This window comes from Strigops habroptila, chromosome 5, assembly GCF_004027225.2.
Source record: "Strigops habroptila isolate Jane chromosome 5, bStrHab1.2.pri, whole genome shotgun sequence".
Taxonomy (NCBI): domain Eukaryota; kingdom Metazoa; phylum Chordata; class Aves; order Psittaciformes; family Psittacidae; genus Strigops; species Strigops habroptila.
Genome location: NC_044281.2, coordinates 15596770 through 15614347, shown reverse-complemented (window position 1 = coordinate 15614347; position 17578 = coordinate 15596770). Strand labels below are relative to the sequence as shown.

The 17578-nt window shown below is 40.1% G+C and overlaps 1 protein-coding gene across 2 annotated transcripts in view; it reads left to right on the top strand.

The window, feature by feature from the left end:
- ITPRID2 (ITPR interacting domain containing 2) overlaps positions 1-16009 on the top strand; it is a 41569-nt gene extending 25560 nt beyond the window's left edge. For both annotated transcript variants that reach the window (XM_030487300.1, XM_030487299.1), the window contains 8 exons: positions 690-1898; positions 4442-4522; positions 4865-4992; positions 6024-6174; positions 7297-7362; positions 8048-8461; positions 14200-14324; positions 14708-16009. In XM_030487300.1, the coding sequence (XP_030343160.1) occupies positions 690-1898; positions 4442-4522; positions 4865-4992; positions 6024-6174; positions 7297-7362; positions 8048-8461; positions 14200-14304 (2154 nt within the window). In that variant the 3' untranslated portion in view covers positions 14305-14324; positions 14708-16009. The remainder of the gene's footprint in view (positions 1-689; positions 1899-4441; positions 4523-4864; positions 4993-6023; positions 6175-7296; positions 7363-8047; positions 8462-14199; positions 14325-14707) is intronic.
- Positions 16010-17578: the final 1569 nt, after the last annotated feature.

Below are 17578 nucleotides of genomic sequence, written 5' to 3'. Positions count from 1 at the left end.
TAGTAGGAGAAAGGAAGGATAGGCGTAATAGTGCTGGATGCAGTCTTCAATAGAGATTAGCAGCCTAATGTGAGATTCAGTGTCTCAAACAATTCGGTGACTTCAAACGGGACAAGTATGTGGACAGACTGGTTTTCCTTTTCTTGGTGTTGTCCTGTAATACTAGTTTCACTACAGTCTACAGTTCTCCTCACTTCTCTATATGCATTCCCTAATACCACCCTTTGTTTCAGCACTGGCTGAACCTTTATATATTGGAGTTGTCATGTACTGCCACCCTGCTACCCCTTTCTCATCACTACTTAAAATACTAGCATTGTACTCTTTTTACTCTCTTACTCTGCTGCTAGTTCTATTGTTCTGGCAGTGAAGAGTTTATTGTCAAATCAGAGAGATATATGAATAGTTTGCTCTTCTCTCTTTTTTTTTTTTTTTTTTTTTTTTTTCCCTTTAGTTAAAAACCCCCACATCTCCTTTTGGTGCCATACTTCAGTATGCTTCTAACTTACCTGGTACTATGGTTTCTTTGTTCTCTGTTCACTGTTTTTCTTGCATACTAACTGCATTGTTATTTCTGCTACCCACCACAATGCCCAATGAATGTGGACTTGGACTCTTAGCCTGACTCCTCAGAAGGCAGTAGTTGAGTCTCCAGTATGTTCACCGCTTTGCTGGCTTGTCTTTCTTAGGTTCAGGAGTCTTTGCAGGGCATGGGAAGCAGCGCTGACAGCTGTGACAGTGAGACAACCCTGACCTCGCATAGTGAGGAACAGAAGACACCGATAGCCAAGGAACTGCCCTGTTTCAAGAAGTTTGAGGACGAAGAAGATGATGATGAGGAAGAAGATGATGATGAAGAGGATATTATCTCTCAAGTAGAGAGACGAAAGGTAGAGTCACCTTCTGAAAACAGAAGGAGCGAAGACAGAAAAATTGTTGGCTATGAAACTGAGCAAAATCAAGAGCGAGAAAGCAAGTCATCTCATATATCAGAGACAGTCCAAGGAGAGGTCAGCTCTAAAGAGGAAGACATTTCCAGTGAGCAAAAACAATTGGACCTGCTGGAGGAAGGCAGTGTGTCTGAGTTTCCTCAGTACCACACGCACCATATCCTCAAGTCGATGGGGTCTCTGGAAGGTGGTGGCTCCTCCACATCATCTGTGGACAAGGTTCATGTTGCCTTGCAAAGAGCCGAGATGAGGATTGTCAGTACATCTGATTCCAGGGCCGGGTGCACTCTGCTTAAGTCAAAAGATCTCCTGAGAAAGCAGAGACTCTGGTTTGCTGAATCGGGCTATCCTCTAAGGCGGTCTCAGTCTCTCCCAACTGCATTGCTGAATCCAGTGAAAGTAGTGTCCTCTGTGAATGTACAGTTAACTCCAGGAAAAGAGACTCTGTGCAGTCCTCCTTCCTTTACCTACAAGTACACACGTGTGGAGGAAGATGAGAAAGCAATGTCTGAGAATGACAAAAGTGAGGGTGAGGCAGCCTCCAGCCAGCCAGTGTGCAAATCCACGCTGTTTATTGCGCCTTCGTCCTCCAAAAAAGAAGTGCCCCAGACTGAGCCATCTGAGGAGCCCAGTCCCACCAGGGTACAGAGCTGCCCACTGCACACACCGGCACACATGTCCCAGTCGACATGTTCCCTCCACTCCCTCCCTGCTGAGTGGCAGGACAGACCGCTCTGCGAGCACGTGAGGACACTGAGCACCCACAGCATCCCAAGCATCTCCGGCTCTTCCTGCAGCACCTTCTTTTCTCCCTTCAGCTGTCCCTTCTCTCCAAGGCATGTTGGATTTCCTCATCGACCTCATGCCATCAACCCACCTTCCACTGTGGAGATGCAGCTGCGCAGGGTCCTACATGACATCAGAAACTCTCTGCAGAACCTCTCACAGGTATGAGGAAGCCAAATTTTGCCCTTGGGCAAAGGGGATTCTTATTTTATCCTTACAGAACCAAGATGTCAACCTGAATATTCCTTTGTGTAGTGCAACGGATCAGGAAAAAATGACATTTTGTGCATATTTGATTTGCTTCTGTTTTAGGAGCTTCTGTTTAAAATGGCAAATTATCATCTCTCCAGTGCTCTGCTATTTTTGCATTCAATTCTGTCTTGTTGCATTTGACCCAGATTGTTTGGGTTTTTTGGGGGTTTTTGGGTTTTTTTGTTTTTCTTTTTTTTTTTTTTTTTTTTTGTTTGCTTGTTTTGTTTTGCTGGGTTTTGGTTGGTTGGTTTGGTTTGGTGTTTTTTTGGTTTTTTTTTAAACTTCTGTGGATATTCTTAGGCAGAAGGGAGGAACAGTGTACTCTATAAGCTATTATTTTAAGGTGAGAGTTATTAGCTTTAGATTTGAAAATACGTAGTAACAGTCCTTTCACCTCTCTCTCCTTTTTGACATACTTTCTGTCCAACTGATAAAAATGTGGGTTTTTTGATTGCCAGTTGCATGGCTTCGTTGATATCAATAATGATATAAAAAAAAGTATCATAATGATATCAGTGTTGATTGATCCCTACATGTTTTTGTGCTGTTTCATGCCAGTCTTCTGCACTTTCAGCTCTGGCACTAGTCAAAATGTTCCTGATGTCATCAGTCATTTATTAAGAATTGGTTTTGTCAGAGCATGTGAAATTTTGTCTGTCTCATCACTCAGAGAAGAAATGTTTTAAAATGCAAGCACACTTTTTTTTTTCCTCTACTGGTTTATGCCACACCTTCTGCTGTTTCGCTCCTAATTGCCAGCTCTCCCTCCTCTGCCGTCCCTGAACTGCTGTTCCCTTAGGTGATGATCCAGCTTAGAAGCCTCCAACCTGCTCCAGGAGGCTACGTGGGGAGGGCAGTTGCAGACTCTGCTTGTTCATATATGAACACATGAAGACTATTCAGTTGTGGCGCTTTGACAATTTCTGTGGGTTTTACCCAAGAACAAGCATGGGCCTGCCTGCACCCTATTGCAGGCTGTAGGCTGTAGTGGGCATTTTAGACCCCTGTTATTTTGTTTATTTTGCCACTTGTCAAAAGTTAGAGGCTAGTCCAGCCTGACTTTGCTTATATCAGATGGCCCTGCTTCTCAGATCAAACTTTGGTGCTGTGATCAGCTCGGCAGGGGAAAGCTGCAGTCAGCTATGGTTTTAAGTCAGCCATGGCTCAAAGTAGTGGATGGTGCCTGAGCATGTTTGCAGAATTTAACCTCCTTTGTAAAATTCCCCCATGTGAACCAGTTGTGGCTTGATTTGTGTAAGGTTAGTGTGCTACAGTACTTGTACTGCACATACCATGCTAACTAAACCTGCTGAAGAAGAGAACTCTGTATTGCATCCAGAACTCATGCTCAAGCTGATTCAATTAAAAAAAAAAAGAAAAAAAAAATATGGGAGGGGATAATAACATCTCCTAGCCCACTTGTTCTGCTTCCAGCATATTTTGTTTTGTTCCATTTTGGGGGTTTGGTCCTTCTCATTGCGGAGGTTTATATGAAAATGCATTCCTTGGTGCTGCTTTTTCCTACAGCTGTGATTTGAGTTTGGCATACAGCATACTCAGCAGCTAAAGAAAATATTGAGGTATTTCAAATACGTGATTCTGATTTTAGGAAGGAATAAAGAGGAGTAGATAAATTCCTGGTAGAACAGAGAAAACTGGGAGAGGAAAAACAAAACATCCCCTTGATGTGATCATGTTTGAGCAAAACACCTCTGGATGAATGCGTATGGATCAAATTTTCCATGGCATGTCAATAGTCCTTTGAATTCTTTCAGAATTAAATTGGACAAGCTGTCTTTTTCACGTTCGAAGAGGTACATGTTTTTGCTGTTTCCACTGTTCTTTGTTGTGTCATGTTACTACAGGTAACAGTCCCATAATTTTATCTGGTTACTCTGCATGTTGATGCAACATGCAAATAGAAATTCTTCAACAATCTTGTTTTCATGAGAGATCATTAGCATACAGGGATTTTTGGATGTAGGCAATATAGCGAGATTAAAAACCAAAACCAACAACAACAAAAAAACAAAGTAAGAGCTGAACAAAACCCCACAACAGTAGTGACTATACTCATTATTTGAAAATGGGACTCAGTTCTGGTTTTAGAGTTCTTTTTATCATTAGCTAAGACAATTGAGACTACTGAGTTTTCAGGCATAAAATGCCTGGTACTGGAAAAAGTTAGCTTTTATTCCTAATTAATTTGGTTTTTCACCTGCAGCACATTTGCATTATACAGCTTTGGCACACATTCTTCAAGTTAAGAGCAGTGCTGCCATTCTGTAAGGTTTCCTTTTCCCAACACAATATTTACATAGATTTACAATATTTACAATGCCAGAAAGGTGGTGTTTTAGTGGCTGCTTTTGGAGTATCTGCACGTTTGGGTAGATGAGTTCATAAAGGAGACTGCTGACTTCCCAATTTCAAAACATTTGTTTGTTCCCTAGTACCCGGCAATGAGGGGTCAGGACCTTCCTGCTGCCACTGGTTACACTACTCAGCGATCATCCATTCTACCTCTTTATGAAGTAAGTAAGTGACCCTGTTCACATAGTGGTACTTAGTCAAAATATAATACAAAGAAACATTCTAAATATGCCGTATATTGTGCTAACTTTGGGCAGTTCCCTATCTTTGCTTTCAAAAGATAACAGATGTTGTATCGTGCAAATAACATTAAAAAGGAATTATTTTGAAAGCATGGAAATCCTTTCATGTGTTTACTTATATGATACCTTTGAAAATGTTTTCTTGAATTACTGCCAGTTCACAACATGCAGCCTCTGTAGTATACTGAAGTTGCTGAGGTTCTGTTTGACTGAAAGGGCACATCTGGGCAATTGTCACTAAATGCCTTTTTTTACCATCAGAATACTTTCCAGGAGCTACAAGTGGTCAGGCGAAATCTAAACTTATTCAGAACACAAATGATGGATCTGGAATTGACTATGTTACGTCAACAGACAACAGTTTATCAGCACATGACAGAAGAAGAAAGGTAAAATGGACTTAAAAAGGGAAAATATTCTTTGGGTAGTGTGTCATTGTGCCTGAAATCAGAGCAAGTAATCTATTAGTTTCAATTTGAACAGGATTGGGGCTGAGTTTTTGCCAAAAACTTACTCTCTTCTTTATGTTACATAATTCGAGAGTTTTTTCTTCCTTGTTTCTCCTAATCCCCATTTCTCATTAATTGATTTTTTTTTTTTTTTTTTTTTTTTTTTTTGCCTTCATCCTTTCTTCAAAGTGATTTTAAAGCTATAGATTTTAAAGACTTTCATCATAGGATACGTGAACATAGGATATTGGCAGGGGAAAAAGCCTTAAAGATTTTCAGCTTGCATCCCACCCCCTCCATCTTTGTAGATGTAAATAAAGAATGAACACTGTAGCATTCAGATGCTTTTCCAGCTTAGAGCGGCCACTTACAGATGACATTCATGTTCTGGGTCTTTGTGTTTGGAGTCACCATAAGTCTCAGCAGCAGCTGATCTGGAACAGTTTTCGAAACTGCTTATAAATCTACTTAAGTTGAATCATCTTTTGACTAATCACTTTAAAAGTAAACATGCTTGAAATCAGTTAGCCTTCTTAGACAATGGTGTCCTGGCCAAAATGTAGCTATGACTGTGTGGGAATCCAGCACCACACAGAAGTAATACGCAGTTACTGCATTGCTGTGTGATTGTCGTTGTTACCCATTTTAAATTGGATTTGATTAGATACATCTATAAATGCCAATTTCATCTGCTTGCATATATTTAAGCATTTAAAGCTAAGATTTTTGGAGAATGTTCAGTTGCATTATGTTGTTGTGTCGGTAAAGTGACATGTATTTTCTATAAATGGAGAAAGACTTTTGCTCCATTTAGGCGTTATTTTTCCAAGAAGGGAATTTTCTGTGTTCCATTTTGAATTCCCTTGTATGAAGTCTTTTACTGATGGGATTGTCCTGCTCAGTTCCCCCTTTGTGGTGTGCAGCTGAGTTCAGTGAATGCCCTTGTTCTTTCTGTGATGGACTTGGTATAGATATGAAGCTGATCAGCTACAGAGCTTGAGAAAGTCTGTCCGCGTGGAGCTACAGGAGTTAGAGATGCAGTTAGAAGAACGCCTGCTTGCTTTGGAAGACCAGCTGAGAAGTCTGCACATGTCTTCACCTTACAGACCTCAGACACACGTAGTAAGTATTGCTTACACAACAACATTATATATATGTTTTCTCAGTGTAATGTGCTTTCTCAGTGTAACTGTTAAAACTCTTACAGTAGGATAATATCTGGAGAATCTGTTGATGATGTGTATTATCAGGAGGCATATGTTTTTTATTTTGAGCCAGTGTTTTGTCTTGGGGAAGAAGTATGTGAATAGAGGGACATGCATATCTTCTGAGGTTTTAGGTCTGACATTTCAGACCTCTTCTGTCAGTGCTTTCTTCTTTTGTCTTATCATGATCCTCAATTCTCACAGTTTTGGTAGGTAGTTGTCCTGTCTAAAATCTTTAGGGGATGGTGATGGTCTTTCTTGGAGTTTCCCTACACTGATTTTCTTACTTGTGCAATGAGGGCAGAGAGATGAGAAATGCACAGTGTTTCTCGCCGAAGTGGGGTGTGCTTCTCCTCTAGCTCTGCCAATCCATGGAACAAAAACCAGGAAAATCCAGTTGCCGGCTTTTTTTTTTCTTCCATTGCCTTTTGTAGCTTCTTCAGATGAATGTGTGACTCCCCACCAAACAGTTGGAGAAGCTTTACTCCCGCAAACACTCCCCAGAAGCACAAGAAGGGGGATGAGAGAGACACTTGCATATGTTTATTGGTGGCATGTTGATATACTTTCTCTTCTTTTTCACTCAGTGGAAGACTTCTTCTTTTTCTGCTGCAATTCTGTCCTTAGCCAAACAAAAGAAGCGCAGGCAAAAAGTACCATGTGTTCTTCCTGGGTTTCATTCCTCTTTCTTAGCCAATTCTCTTCTGCAGAAGCAGCACAGGCACAGGCAACATCTTCCTCTTCAGTATTTTGTCATGGGAAAAAACTTGAAACCCAAGAACAGGAAAATGTGATTCTACTGTGATCCCAAGCCAAACTTGCATTCTTTGAACCATATAAATATCTTTTTATTTGTAAATCCTTTTATAGAAGAGGGCCAGCTTTAAAAATGACTGAAATAAACTTTCTCCAACCAGCTTTGCTTCCTGTTTCCAAGTTTCTACTTTTACAGAAAGTAGTCTGAGACACGGCATGTTTATATTAGCTTCTGACAGCTCTAAAAAAATCTTCAATGTATTAACTTGCCTTAATTTTTCAGGGTATGTATGGAAGCAGAAGCGCTGACAATCTATCATGCCCTTCTCCATTAAATGTCATTGAACCAGTAAGTAATCGTTGTATGCTGTATGTTTTACTAAGAAAAAGAACCAGGAAGGGAGTTCTGAAAAAAGGTTTCAGGAGATTCATTTGACACATAATCTTGGAAATACTTTACACACTTGAGTTGTTCTGTTCAGAACAGCTGCATTTTCCCCTAAGAAAATTTAACCATAGGTGTAAGTAGCTGTGAAATCTTCCTTGTTTTTAAGAGGAAAATGTAAAAGTAAGATGATGTTTGCATTTAGTTGATAAAATGACTACATGATGAGTTTTCTAGGGAAAAATTATTTCTTATTTTTTTCTATGCATTTTATGCTACTGAAAAGAAGTGGTTCAAAGATTGTGGAAAGGAAAGAACAAACTTGAATTGTTTGTGCAAAGAAAAACAAAATCAAGCCTTTACGTGTGTCTCTGTCAATGGCCCTGGCAGAATGCATCCATATTGCAAAAGTCAGTGGCTTGGGGAACTGCCACAATTTGTGTTTATGTTGGCTTATAAAAAAGCCCATTCCTTTTTATGATCCCCTTTGTTGCAGTCATAAAGCCAAAGCGTATATTTATTTTATAGCTGTATTTGTTGCAGGGAAGGAATGAGTAAGTGATTGAATAAATAACAGGAAAGTATAGTTGTGTCTATATGTGACTTTTTCATATGCTTATTCAGGACCATTTCTTTTCTGAACCCTTAGGTTTCCGAACTTATCAGAGAGCAGTCATATCTGAAGTCTGAACTGGGTTTAGGACTGGGAGATCTTGGACTGGAAAATCTCCCAGCAGAGGGTACAGAGTCTGTATTCTCCCATGGAAACTCTGATTCCTCTTCAGTGTGCTCCGGTCACACAGGTAGAAAAGCTGGTGCTGGATCCTCTGAATTTACAGGAAAGTCTAAAAGTCAAAGCAAGAAGTTATACCGAGCTTCCGTTGCCTTAACACCAACTCCCCCAGTGAGAGCAGGCGCTGGACAGCAGGTGGAAAGCTCTGAGGAGCTTGCAGGCTCCAAGCCAGAGGTGGAGCAAAAACTTGAAAAAGTCCCTCTCCTGCCTTCGGTTGATGAAATCCACAAAACTGTGGAGCAGGAGGAGCTGCAGCAAGTCATACGGGAGGTGAGGAGGGAGGGGCTGGGATCTAGGGTGTTTGAACAGTGTTTACTGAAACCTAAAGACACGCTATCTGTAACTCGTGCCCACTGTGCCAGGGCTCCATCTGGAGGCTCAGAGCTTGTCACTAGTTGTATTCTCGTGCAAAGCAGTAGATGTTTTTTTTTCAGTAATAGTGGTTAGCATGTAAATTAATAATTAGTTGCTACTCTAGGTGAGAAAGAATTTCCTATCTCTACTACTTGGTTACACAGCAGTATTTCGGATTCCCAGGTGAAAATCTGTCTGTGTTTGCGTGCTAAAACATTGATGAAATAATGTTTCTGAAACAACTCCACAGTAAATTTAAAAAATACTTTCCCAGTCTCTCTACTCCAAACCACTAAGGACTGTAGGAGTGTAAGTGAAGCAAGCTGAAGTCAGATGAGAAGTTATTTCGGACTTTAAGACTGATGTTGGCCAATGCTTTTGGACGAGTTTCATTGGCAGTCAATGAAAGTGAAGGGTGCTTGCTTATTTTTCCTAAACATGACTAAAACTGCATGTTTTGTTTGTCAGTGGCATGACAAAAAGCCTTATGGCAAGTAGTATAAATGAGAAAAGGAAGCAAAAATACCTTCTTATTCTAAAAGCAGTGTCTGTGAGAAAGTCGAGCGAGCTCTCTGCTGTGAATTCAGAAATGGGGATAGAGTACCTGTGGGTTTTATTCCTTCTCCTTCCCTGGAGAGCACCCTTAGCAAAGGATCACTGAACCCTTAGCCTTTAGCTCATCCCTTCAAGCATTTGTATGGCTCTACTGTAAATCACTCAAGGCCAGGAGGGGTGTCATGCTCAGGAATGTACAACAGGCCAGGCTGTAATGTTGCCTGGCCACCCAGGTCTTCTTGCACTGAAGCTGTGAGTAGCTGAACCAGCTTTGCCTTAGCTTTGTCTTTAAAACATGAGAGGCAGGCCACTCATCTCATGATAAAACAGGAGCTGTGATCCCAGAGGAATCTTTTGCCACACCTTCACCCCTCTTCTGTCAGTGCAGAAAGATGCAGAGTGTACTAGATCCTTTTACTCATCATCTGACCACAAGACTGCTGTGTCTCTCTCTGCAAAGCGGAAGTGTTTTCTTGGCTGACTCACTGTGGTCTTGGCTCTGTGTAGGTACTTTACCCTTGCACGGTGAGACTGTGAAGCAGTAGGGCGTTACTAAGGAGTGTTCTTATGAAAGATGATGGTTGGAAGCATATGAAGATACTTACTTGTTTACCTTTGGGTAACTACATAAATAACCAGAGCTGAGAGTGCAAAAAATAATACATAGCCAAAAGCATTAACGATCAGTGAACTGCTGATGTTAAAAGAGGATGAAGTTTGGCAGTGAGGTGAAATGGAGGCCAACTTTGAATAAATAGCCTCGTGAGTCATGGAAAGCAGCATTATTCTGTGGAAGGAGGGGTACCGCAGTCAGCTCATGGTGAGGTACCACAAGACCAACAAACTCATCATTTCTGTGGTCAGCATTAGGAGCTGAATACCTTCTGGCCATCACTGATCTTTACAGTGGAGCTTGTAATGCTACAAATTTACACGTCTACTTTGAAAGCAAAATAATGAATGAGGCGGGGGGGGACAAGCGCTCAGTTTTGAAATGTCTTCCCACTCTGCCACCCTCCTGTTGCCATCGTCTCTAAAGTAGCTAAAGTTGGAAGGTTTCTTGGGAAAGGCCTTGTTTTGGAGCTGTCATAAGATACTCTCAGATGTCCCAAATTCTTTCTGGTCCGTTTTTTTTTTTCCTTTCATGCCTTTTTAGAGGGATTCCTTGCCTAATGCTCAGAGAAGACTTGCACATATTTATCACGCCTTGCACTTTGCTGCTGATTTTGCAGTAAAGCCAGGATATTGCATTTGTATCCAGCCCTTCTGTAAAAACCTGCATGTCAGAGGATCAGAGGAGTGGTGTCATGGTGGAGGCCTGCTAAAGGAGAAGCTGAGAGAGGAAGGAGAGAGCTGTAACTCAAATGTACTGTAAAAGCAGAAGAGACAATAAAGGGAGCTGGAGTCAAAGTACAGAGTTATTTCAGTCAATATTTTCTGAGGTTAGCCTGTGTGAAAGTTTCTCTTTAACTTCACTAATTAATAGCAAATAAAGATGTGTACTTTTTTACACAGATTGTTCTTGGGGTTGTGTGGCACTGAGGACATTGTAATGCTGAAAGAATCCACAGTGAACTGGGAGGCTACAATGCGAAGATGAGTAATCAGCAAATAACTGAGCTTGGCTCACTTTGCAAATGTTTGAGCACACAGAGAGATTGTCCCTCAGTTTAACTTCATTGTCAGCCTGTTTCAGGTCACCTCAAGATTCTCAGCATGAGACGTTTTGCAGGGCAGAGTGAAGATGCATTGGCTTAAAGCACCTGATAGTTTTTCCCATATCCAGAATATGCTTTTAAATACTGGTTAGGAAAATCTTTTCTATTTCATAAGAGCTAAACCAGAGCATAAATTGAAATGTGTCTTCCTTAAGTAGCCCTGTTGTTAGCAAAGGAATTCCAGTGTTGTTTGCAATAGAAAGAAATCTCGTAGAATGCGTTCTTGATGTATGCACTCACAAATGTTAAACCCTTGCTTATTCCTCCCATTCTCTGTAGCTCTGTGACCTCGTGTTGGGGAATGAAGAGTCAGGCAGTGTTTCAGAATATGCCTGGGTGGGTTGTAATGCATGTGAGCTTTGACCTGTAACTATTTGCTGGCATTAAAAAAACCCATGGTGTTAACCTCTGGTGTTAATGGACTAACTCCCACGGAAAAGCATTCAACAAAGTGAAATGTTAAAACACCAAACAGTGGCCCTCTTGTTTTGATGAAAATACAGCCTGACCTCCACTGGAGTATCACACGAAGCACTTACTGCTTGGCTTGTAGGTCACAGTGTTGCTAGGAGTGCCACCAGGCCCTCTCACTTTGCTGTTCTGCAGTTAAAAAGATATGATCATTTAAAAAGCTTCCTGCTTAAGAGCAATTCAGGTTTTGTTTTTTCTAACAGTTCTCCATCGTGAATTACATTTAATGAAGTTATACTTTAAAAAATGTATGATTCTCCTGTCAACATCTGTTTTAAGAGACTGTAATGGGTCTTTATGGGACAGAGAGATGGTCTGATAGAGAGTCTTCCCTTTTCTGTTTTCCATTCAAATCTACATTAGCTCAGCACCGATCAAAAATGTCTGTTGGTTGTTCATACTTCCCTTGTGCAGGCATTGTATTCCTTACCTTACTATCTTGAGTATAAAAACTCACCAGCTGGTGCTATGAAGAAGTGGCACAAGAAGGAAAATAGCATAGAAAATATTTATTGTAATTATAGAAAATGTACCTCACATCAGGAGTATGAGGACTGAAAAGCCCTATGCCCATTTTCCATCAGTAGGTGAAGAACACCCATCTCCAGAATTGCTACTGTGGCACATTTCACTCTCAATCAGTTCATTATTTAGCAGCAACATAATATTACAGTAAAGGTAATTCTTTCATAGGGAGATCTGAGACCATTGGTTTACTGTAGTAAAACTATATATGAATGTGGTACTGTTATTAATGCAATATTGAATATTAGTGTTATATCAACACAGTATATGTACCATAAATGAGTGGGTTCTCTCCTCTTTCAAATGATCAATTTTTCATTCAGCTGCTAAAAATACTGGTGGAGTGTTCATTGACTGCTTTCAGTCTTTTGTATGGAGAAGTGTTGGCAGCTGACTGCCTTCTGCAGAGCAAATGGAAGGTGCACTTTGGCTTAAATCATTTATAATGAAAAAGGCAAACATTGGCCATTGTCATGACACACACATGGGACTGAGTCACTGCAGGAATCAAGGCCACACTCCCCATGCAAGAATTACCTTGATGTGTCTGGAAAGGAGGGAGGAAGCAGTGGCAGTGAAAAGAAGCAGTGGAGGGTGGCCTTGTCATCTGGGCAGGAAGGTGAGAATCAGAGGGCTCAAGTGATTCACCAAGGTCAAGCCAGAAGTTGTTGGAAGAGCTGAGAATAGAACAAGAGCCACTTCCCTTCCAGTCTCTGCCTTACCACAAGACTGTCATACTAGACCATTTACTTGCTAATTTGGGAAGCTTTTATCAGTTTTCTTTGGAAAGCAAGGTTTATTTTTGTCTATCCAGTGAGACAAGGGCACAGAATGACTGTTTTGTAGTGTACTCGCAGGCCCACCCCATGTGATACTGGGGAAGAAAAGTGGAGAGAGCAGTGCAGGACCCTCTTATGACAGTGGCCTGCTGGGCAGCTGGGGTGCTGTGTGACAGGTTTCCCTGTGTTTCTAAAACACAAAGCCCTTACTGCATTGACAGTGGTGCTAAAGACATCCTTTGTATATCTCTGTGTGCATTGGCATAGACATCCTCAGGACTTGTGGCTGTCGGTAAACCAGGTCCCGTTGCACACTGACTTTTCTTTAGTCAGTTAATCAGCAAACAATCCAACTGAAAACCTGTTTCCCAGTAATATGACAGTCTCTGAATTTCTGCTTGATGCAAAGCAGTAATGAAACGAGGAACTTTGCCACTAATAGGTTAGGGATTGAATTGCTTGCCAGTGAGAACAAGGGATAAATAACCTGTTGCTAATGCTGTTGCCACCCTTCTGACGTTGTTGCTTAATCCTTTTGACGCACCAGGAAAAGGGGAGACTTATAAGAAAAAGAAAACTGTATTGCTTAACTGGGCTGATGAGGGCTTCTGTGAGTGATCCCAGCATCCAGGCTCTGGCTCTTACCCTGCTGCACTCTCTCACATTGTCGTCCTTGCCTGTCGTTGAAACCGCATCTAACTATTTAGTCCTTCCTGAAGACCATCCAGAAAACGTGTTGGTGCCAAAGATTTCTTGCACTTGCAAGCAGCCAGTATTTTTCTTTGTAATGCCCTGCTCCTTTCCAACATAATATGCTCTTGCAGATTTGTGGTTTGCATCCTTTTTTTCATTTGTTTCCTTTACTGTAGCTATCGGTGCTCTGCTCTTCCTTTGTTCTGAGTGTGGCTAAGGCCACACTCAGGTGCCTGCTATTAGTAATGCCTAGGTTTATTTCATGTAAAACTTAATGGGTAAATGCTCTGTCACAATCCCGTGAAAAATAGTCTTTGCTGGCATAGATCATATCGCAGTGGCCAACTGATTGTGTGAGCAACTATTGAAGTTCTCTGTCATTGCGGCTGAAAGTATGTAATTAGGATTTGTCTCCTTTTGATTTGTATGAAAACAGCAGCTCATGTTCATGGACTTGGACATTTCCTACTGTATAATCTATTTGTGAGGCAGATCAGTCCTGGCTTCCTTTCAGGAGATAATGACTAATGACAAAAAGCAGTGTATTTGGGATGCTTTTGATGTTTATATCCTGAAATGCCATTTTCAGAACTTTGCAGAGTTGAAATGTATTTTTTTCTTAACATAAAACTAGGTATCCTAAATGTAAAACATATATTTATCTATTTACCATCTGGAAAAGTAAAACTATTTGGTTTGCAGTTAGATGATTTGAATGAACTTTAAAATTACTTATTTCTTTTTTTCAAGAGAACCCCTCTTATGTTATTCTATTTGCATTTTTTGAAAGTTGACATTTTGGTGGTATATGTTTTCATATGCTGGTAATGTCAAACATATCTGCAATACCATTTAGTTTTATCCATTGGTTATATAACTTAATGACCTTAAAACTTTGGCTAATCCCTTTCAGATCAAGGAATCTATTGTTGGTGAAATAAGACGAGAAATAGTAAGTGGATTGTTAGCAGCTGTATCACCCCAAAGCAGATCTGCAACTGCAAAACAAGATACATAGCCATGAAACTGGTACTACAGGTAATGTTTGGGAGCCAGATTTTTTTTTTTTTTTAATCATATGAAATATCATGGTTAACTTAAACCTTCCTTTGTTTGCATTTTCCCTCTTGAAATATAAGTGATCAAAATAGAAGTTCATTAAATACAGAACATACTGATAATCTTGGATAGCTTTGCAAAATCAGCTGGTTTACAGTTTGGTCTGTCCACTGTCAATGGTCCTTGCTTTTTGGTTTCAGTGTGCTCTGTGATAACTTTGCATGTGAATGCATCATGGAAGAGGATTTCTGTAGTTTGCCTGCCTTAGATATTAATTATTATCAAAATGCATACTTAAGCATATAGAACGGACTTTTAAAAATCTAATTTAGCTATTCGTCTTGCTTTTTCTTTTCCGTAAGGTTGGATGTAGTCCGAAATGCTGTGGGATTCTGCTTGGGGCGGCATACACTGGCGAAAGTGTCAAGTTATTTTTGCTTCAGGAGATGTTAAAGCTGCTGAGATAGGCTACTGTACTCGACGCTTGGTTCTACAATGTGTGCCTTTCCTTGTGTTCATCTGTAAAGACTCAGACACTTTACTTAGTTCATTACTTTCCCGACAGAAAGTTTTCCTTAAAAAAACTGTGGCTCTCTGAAAGGTTTTGTATTTATTTGTATGTCCCTGTTGTAAATTTTTATGTAGCTAATTTCTTTGTCTAATGATACATCATGAAACTTGAAGATTTCCAGAAGTAATCAGTTTATAACTAACATACCTGTCTTCAGCCTAGCTTTTTTTTTTTTTAAGAAAAAGAAAAAAAAAAACAACAAAAAAAACTCCCCCAAAACCCCACCAAACCCCAACATGACAAAAAAGCCGCCCAAAACACTGACCTCTGTGAGGTATTTATTGTGCAATAACTGATCCACTTTAAGAGCTTGAAACAACCAATAATGGTTTCACTGCTGTTACTTAGTGCCACTTCAAAAGAAGGAAATGATCCTGTTGTAAAAATTGCTGTTAATTCTCGCCGCAGTTACTATTAGCAGAGTGGTAGAATGATAGGAGGTTACTTAAAACTACTTAAAGTTCTGACACTGAAAGCCTTATCTTTGTGTAGAAAACAACTTTTAACTAATTTTATTTGCTTCCTTACTGTTTGCCCACCCCTCTATAGAAAAGTGCCTTATTTTAAGCACCGTTTTTTTTCTTTGTGTTGACTGCACTCAGTCATACCAAAAGAGGTTCTCTTCTGCTTCGTATTAACCAAAATGCAATAAAAAGTACTGATCTTCTGAAAACAATTAGAATGTGCAACTTAGAATGGATGAACAACCTTGCTTGTATCATGGGGAAAATGGAAAAAAATCTCTTTTCCTTCCCCATCCCTCACTGAGTGTATTTTCAGTTAGCCTGGTGAACATGCGTTTGTTCCAATGGAGCAAATTGGAAGTCATTGGAGGTTTTATGTGGTCAAATAGACATTTAGTGGATGTGTAATATCCCATTTTGTTGTGCTTGGAATGTCTTTACTCCTTTGCCATTTCCATTTAGAAAACTCTTTACACTATGTCAAGGTCTTTAATCAAAAATAGTTTCAAATATAACAATAGTATATGAGAAAGTTTATAAGATTTTAAAATCATGTTAGGAAGACACACAAGGGCTGATTTCTTTAAAAAGTGTATATTAAACCAATAAAATATTTATTTTGCCTATAATCTGTGTCAGTGTTTTTCATTGTGTGTGGTTTACTCTTAAACAAAGTAAGTAACATAGATTTGATCAAATAGTACACAGAATGGAGAACAGCAGGAAATCACAGGACTTGGGTTTCCAAAAGCTTTCAGATGTTCAGGGGACCCTATATGCTTAGGCAATGTAAGATATAAATTTGAGAGAAATGTTGGCACTTAAAATCAAACTCTTAAAGTCATTAGCTCCTATTGCAGCTGCAAGAATTTGGTTGGTCTTGACCTCCCCTCAGAGTTTGTCCCTGTGAGCAGAGCCAGAGCTCTCCTGAAAGTCTCATCCTACATGTTTGAAAGTTGAAATATAAACTTCTGACAGCACTTACACGTGGCAATGCATATGAGGTAGTAGGCTACAGTAGGTTTCTGCTTTCTTTTGCAGCTTGCACGAGTTCGCAGTTCCATTGCAGAATGCCAACAGAGAGCAATCAGCCAAACCCAAGTGCCTGCAACTTCCCTTTGCAAATGTGCAAACCCAAAATCTACTCAAATAATCACAGCAGCAGATGCTCCCCTTGTACCCCAGCCAGATTGATTAGCACACTTGACCATTAACGTAGGTCCTGTGCCCATGTGCTACTCATAGTGGCGTTCCAGGAAAGGTGGCAACTGTGGCTGTCCTGGATCAATAGAGGAAAGAACTTCAGGAGTCGGTGGCCATCTAGCAGCAGCCGCCAGCAGCATCCTCCGCAGGTGCAGCAGCCTGGCTTCTTGCTGCTCTGGCAAGAAAAGTCACTTGTAGGTAACATCCCAGTGTCTGGGGCACTTCAGCTCATAGCTTGTAAGAATATTTGATCTTAGCAACGCAGATTCTGGTGTTTAATATATCCTGAGAAATGAAAAATACTGCCAGTTTTTCATCCAGCTGATGGAAGGCAGATTTATGAGGTTCAGGCATAATTTAAAGACATTTCAAATGACATTTCTATGTACTGAAACTAATGAAAATACAAGGTACAAGCACCTATTTTTTCATAATCCTGGTAACAGTTTTTTGCCATTCTTAAAGATACTTCCAGCTAATATTTTCGGAGTGACATGTTATGTAGATAAAATAATGTCTATAAACTCGTATTTAAAAAAAAATGTAGTGCTCTGCTGTCATATAAGGTAAGCTGAACTGCTATGAACCTCTGTTGACATTTCTGCTTGTGCCTTAGGAAGAACTGTCATTACTATAGGATGCATGCCTCACCTTTAGTAATGTTAGTTCAGCTGTAATGATTTTCTGAGCGTGGATGTATTTTCTTTTTTTAATGACTGGAACTGCTACTTTTCTTACGAATTAGTGTTGTGTTTTTATTTTGTTTTGGTTTTTTGCCAGCCTCCAGTTTGATATGAATTCCATGCAGATTAAAATGGCTTTATTAGTGGATGATAAATATTGGTCAATCAAATTTATGGTGAATAAAGGTGGCAGTAGTGCCAGAGATATTTGGATGCTTTTCTAAACTTCGTTGTGATAGTGGTCTTTGCGGCTGCCAATTGACTTCAGGAATATAAAGCCAAGGGCTGTATTTTGGAAACCCTGAGAGATAG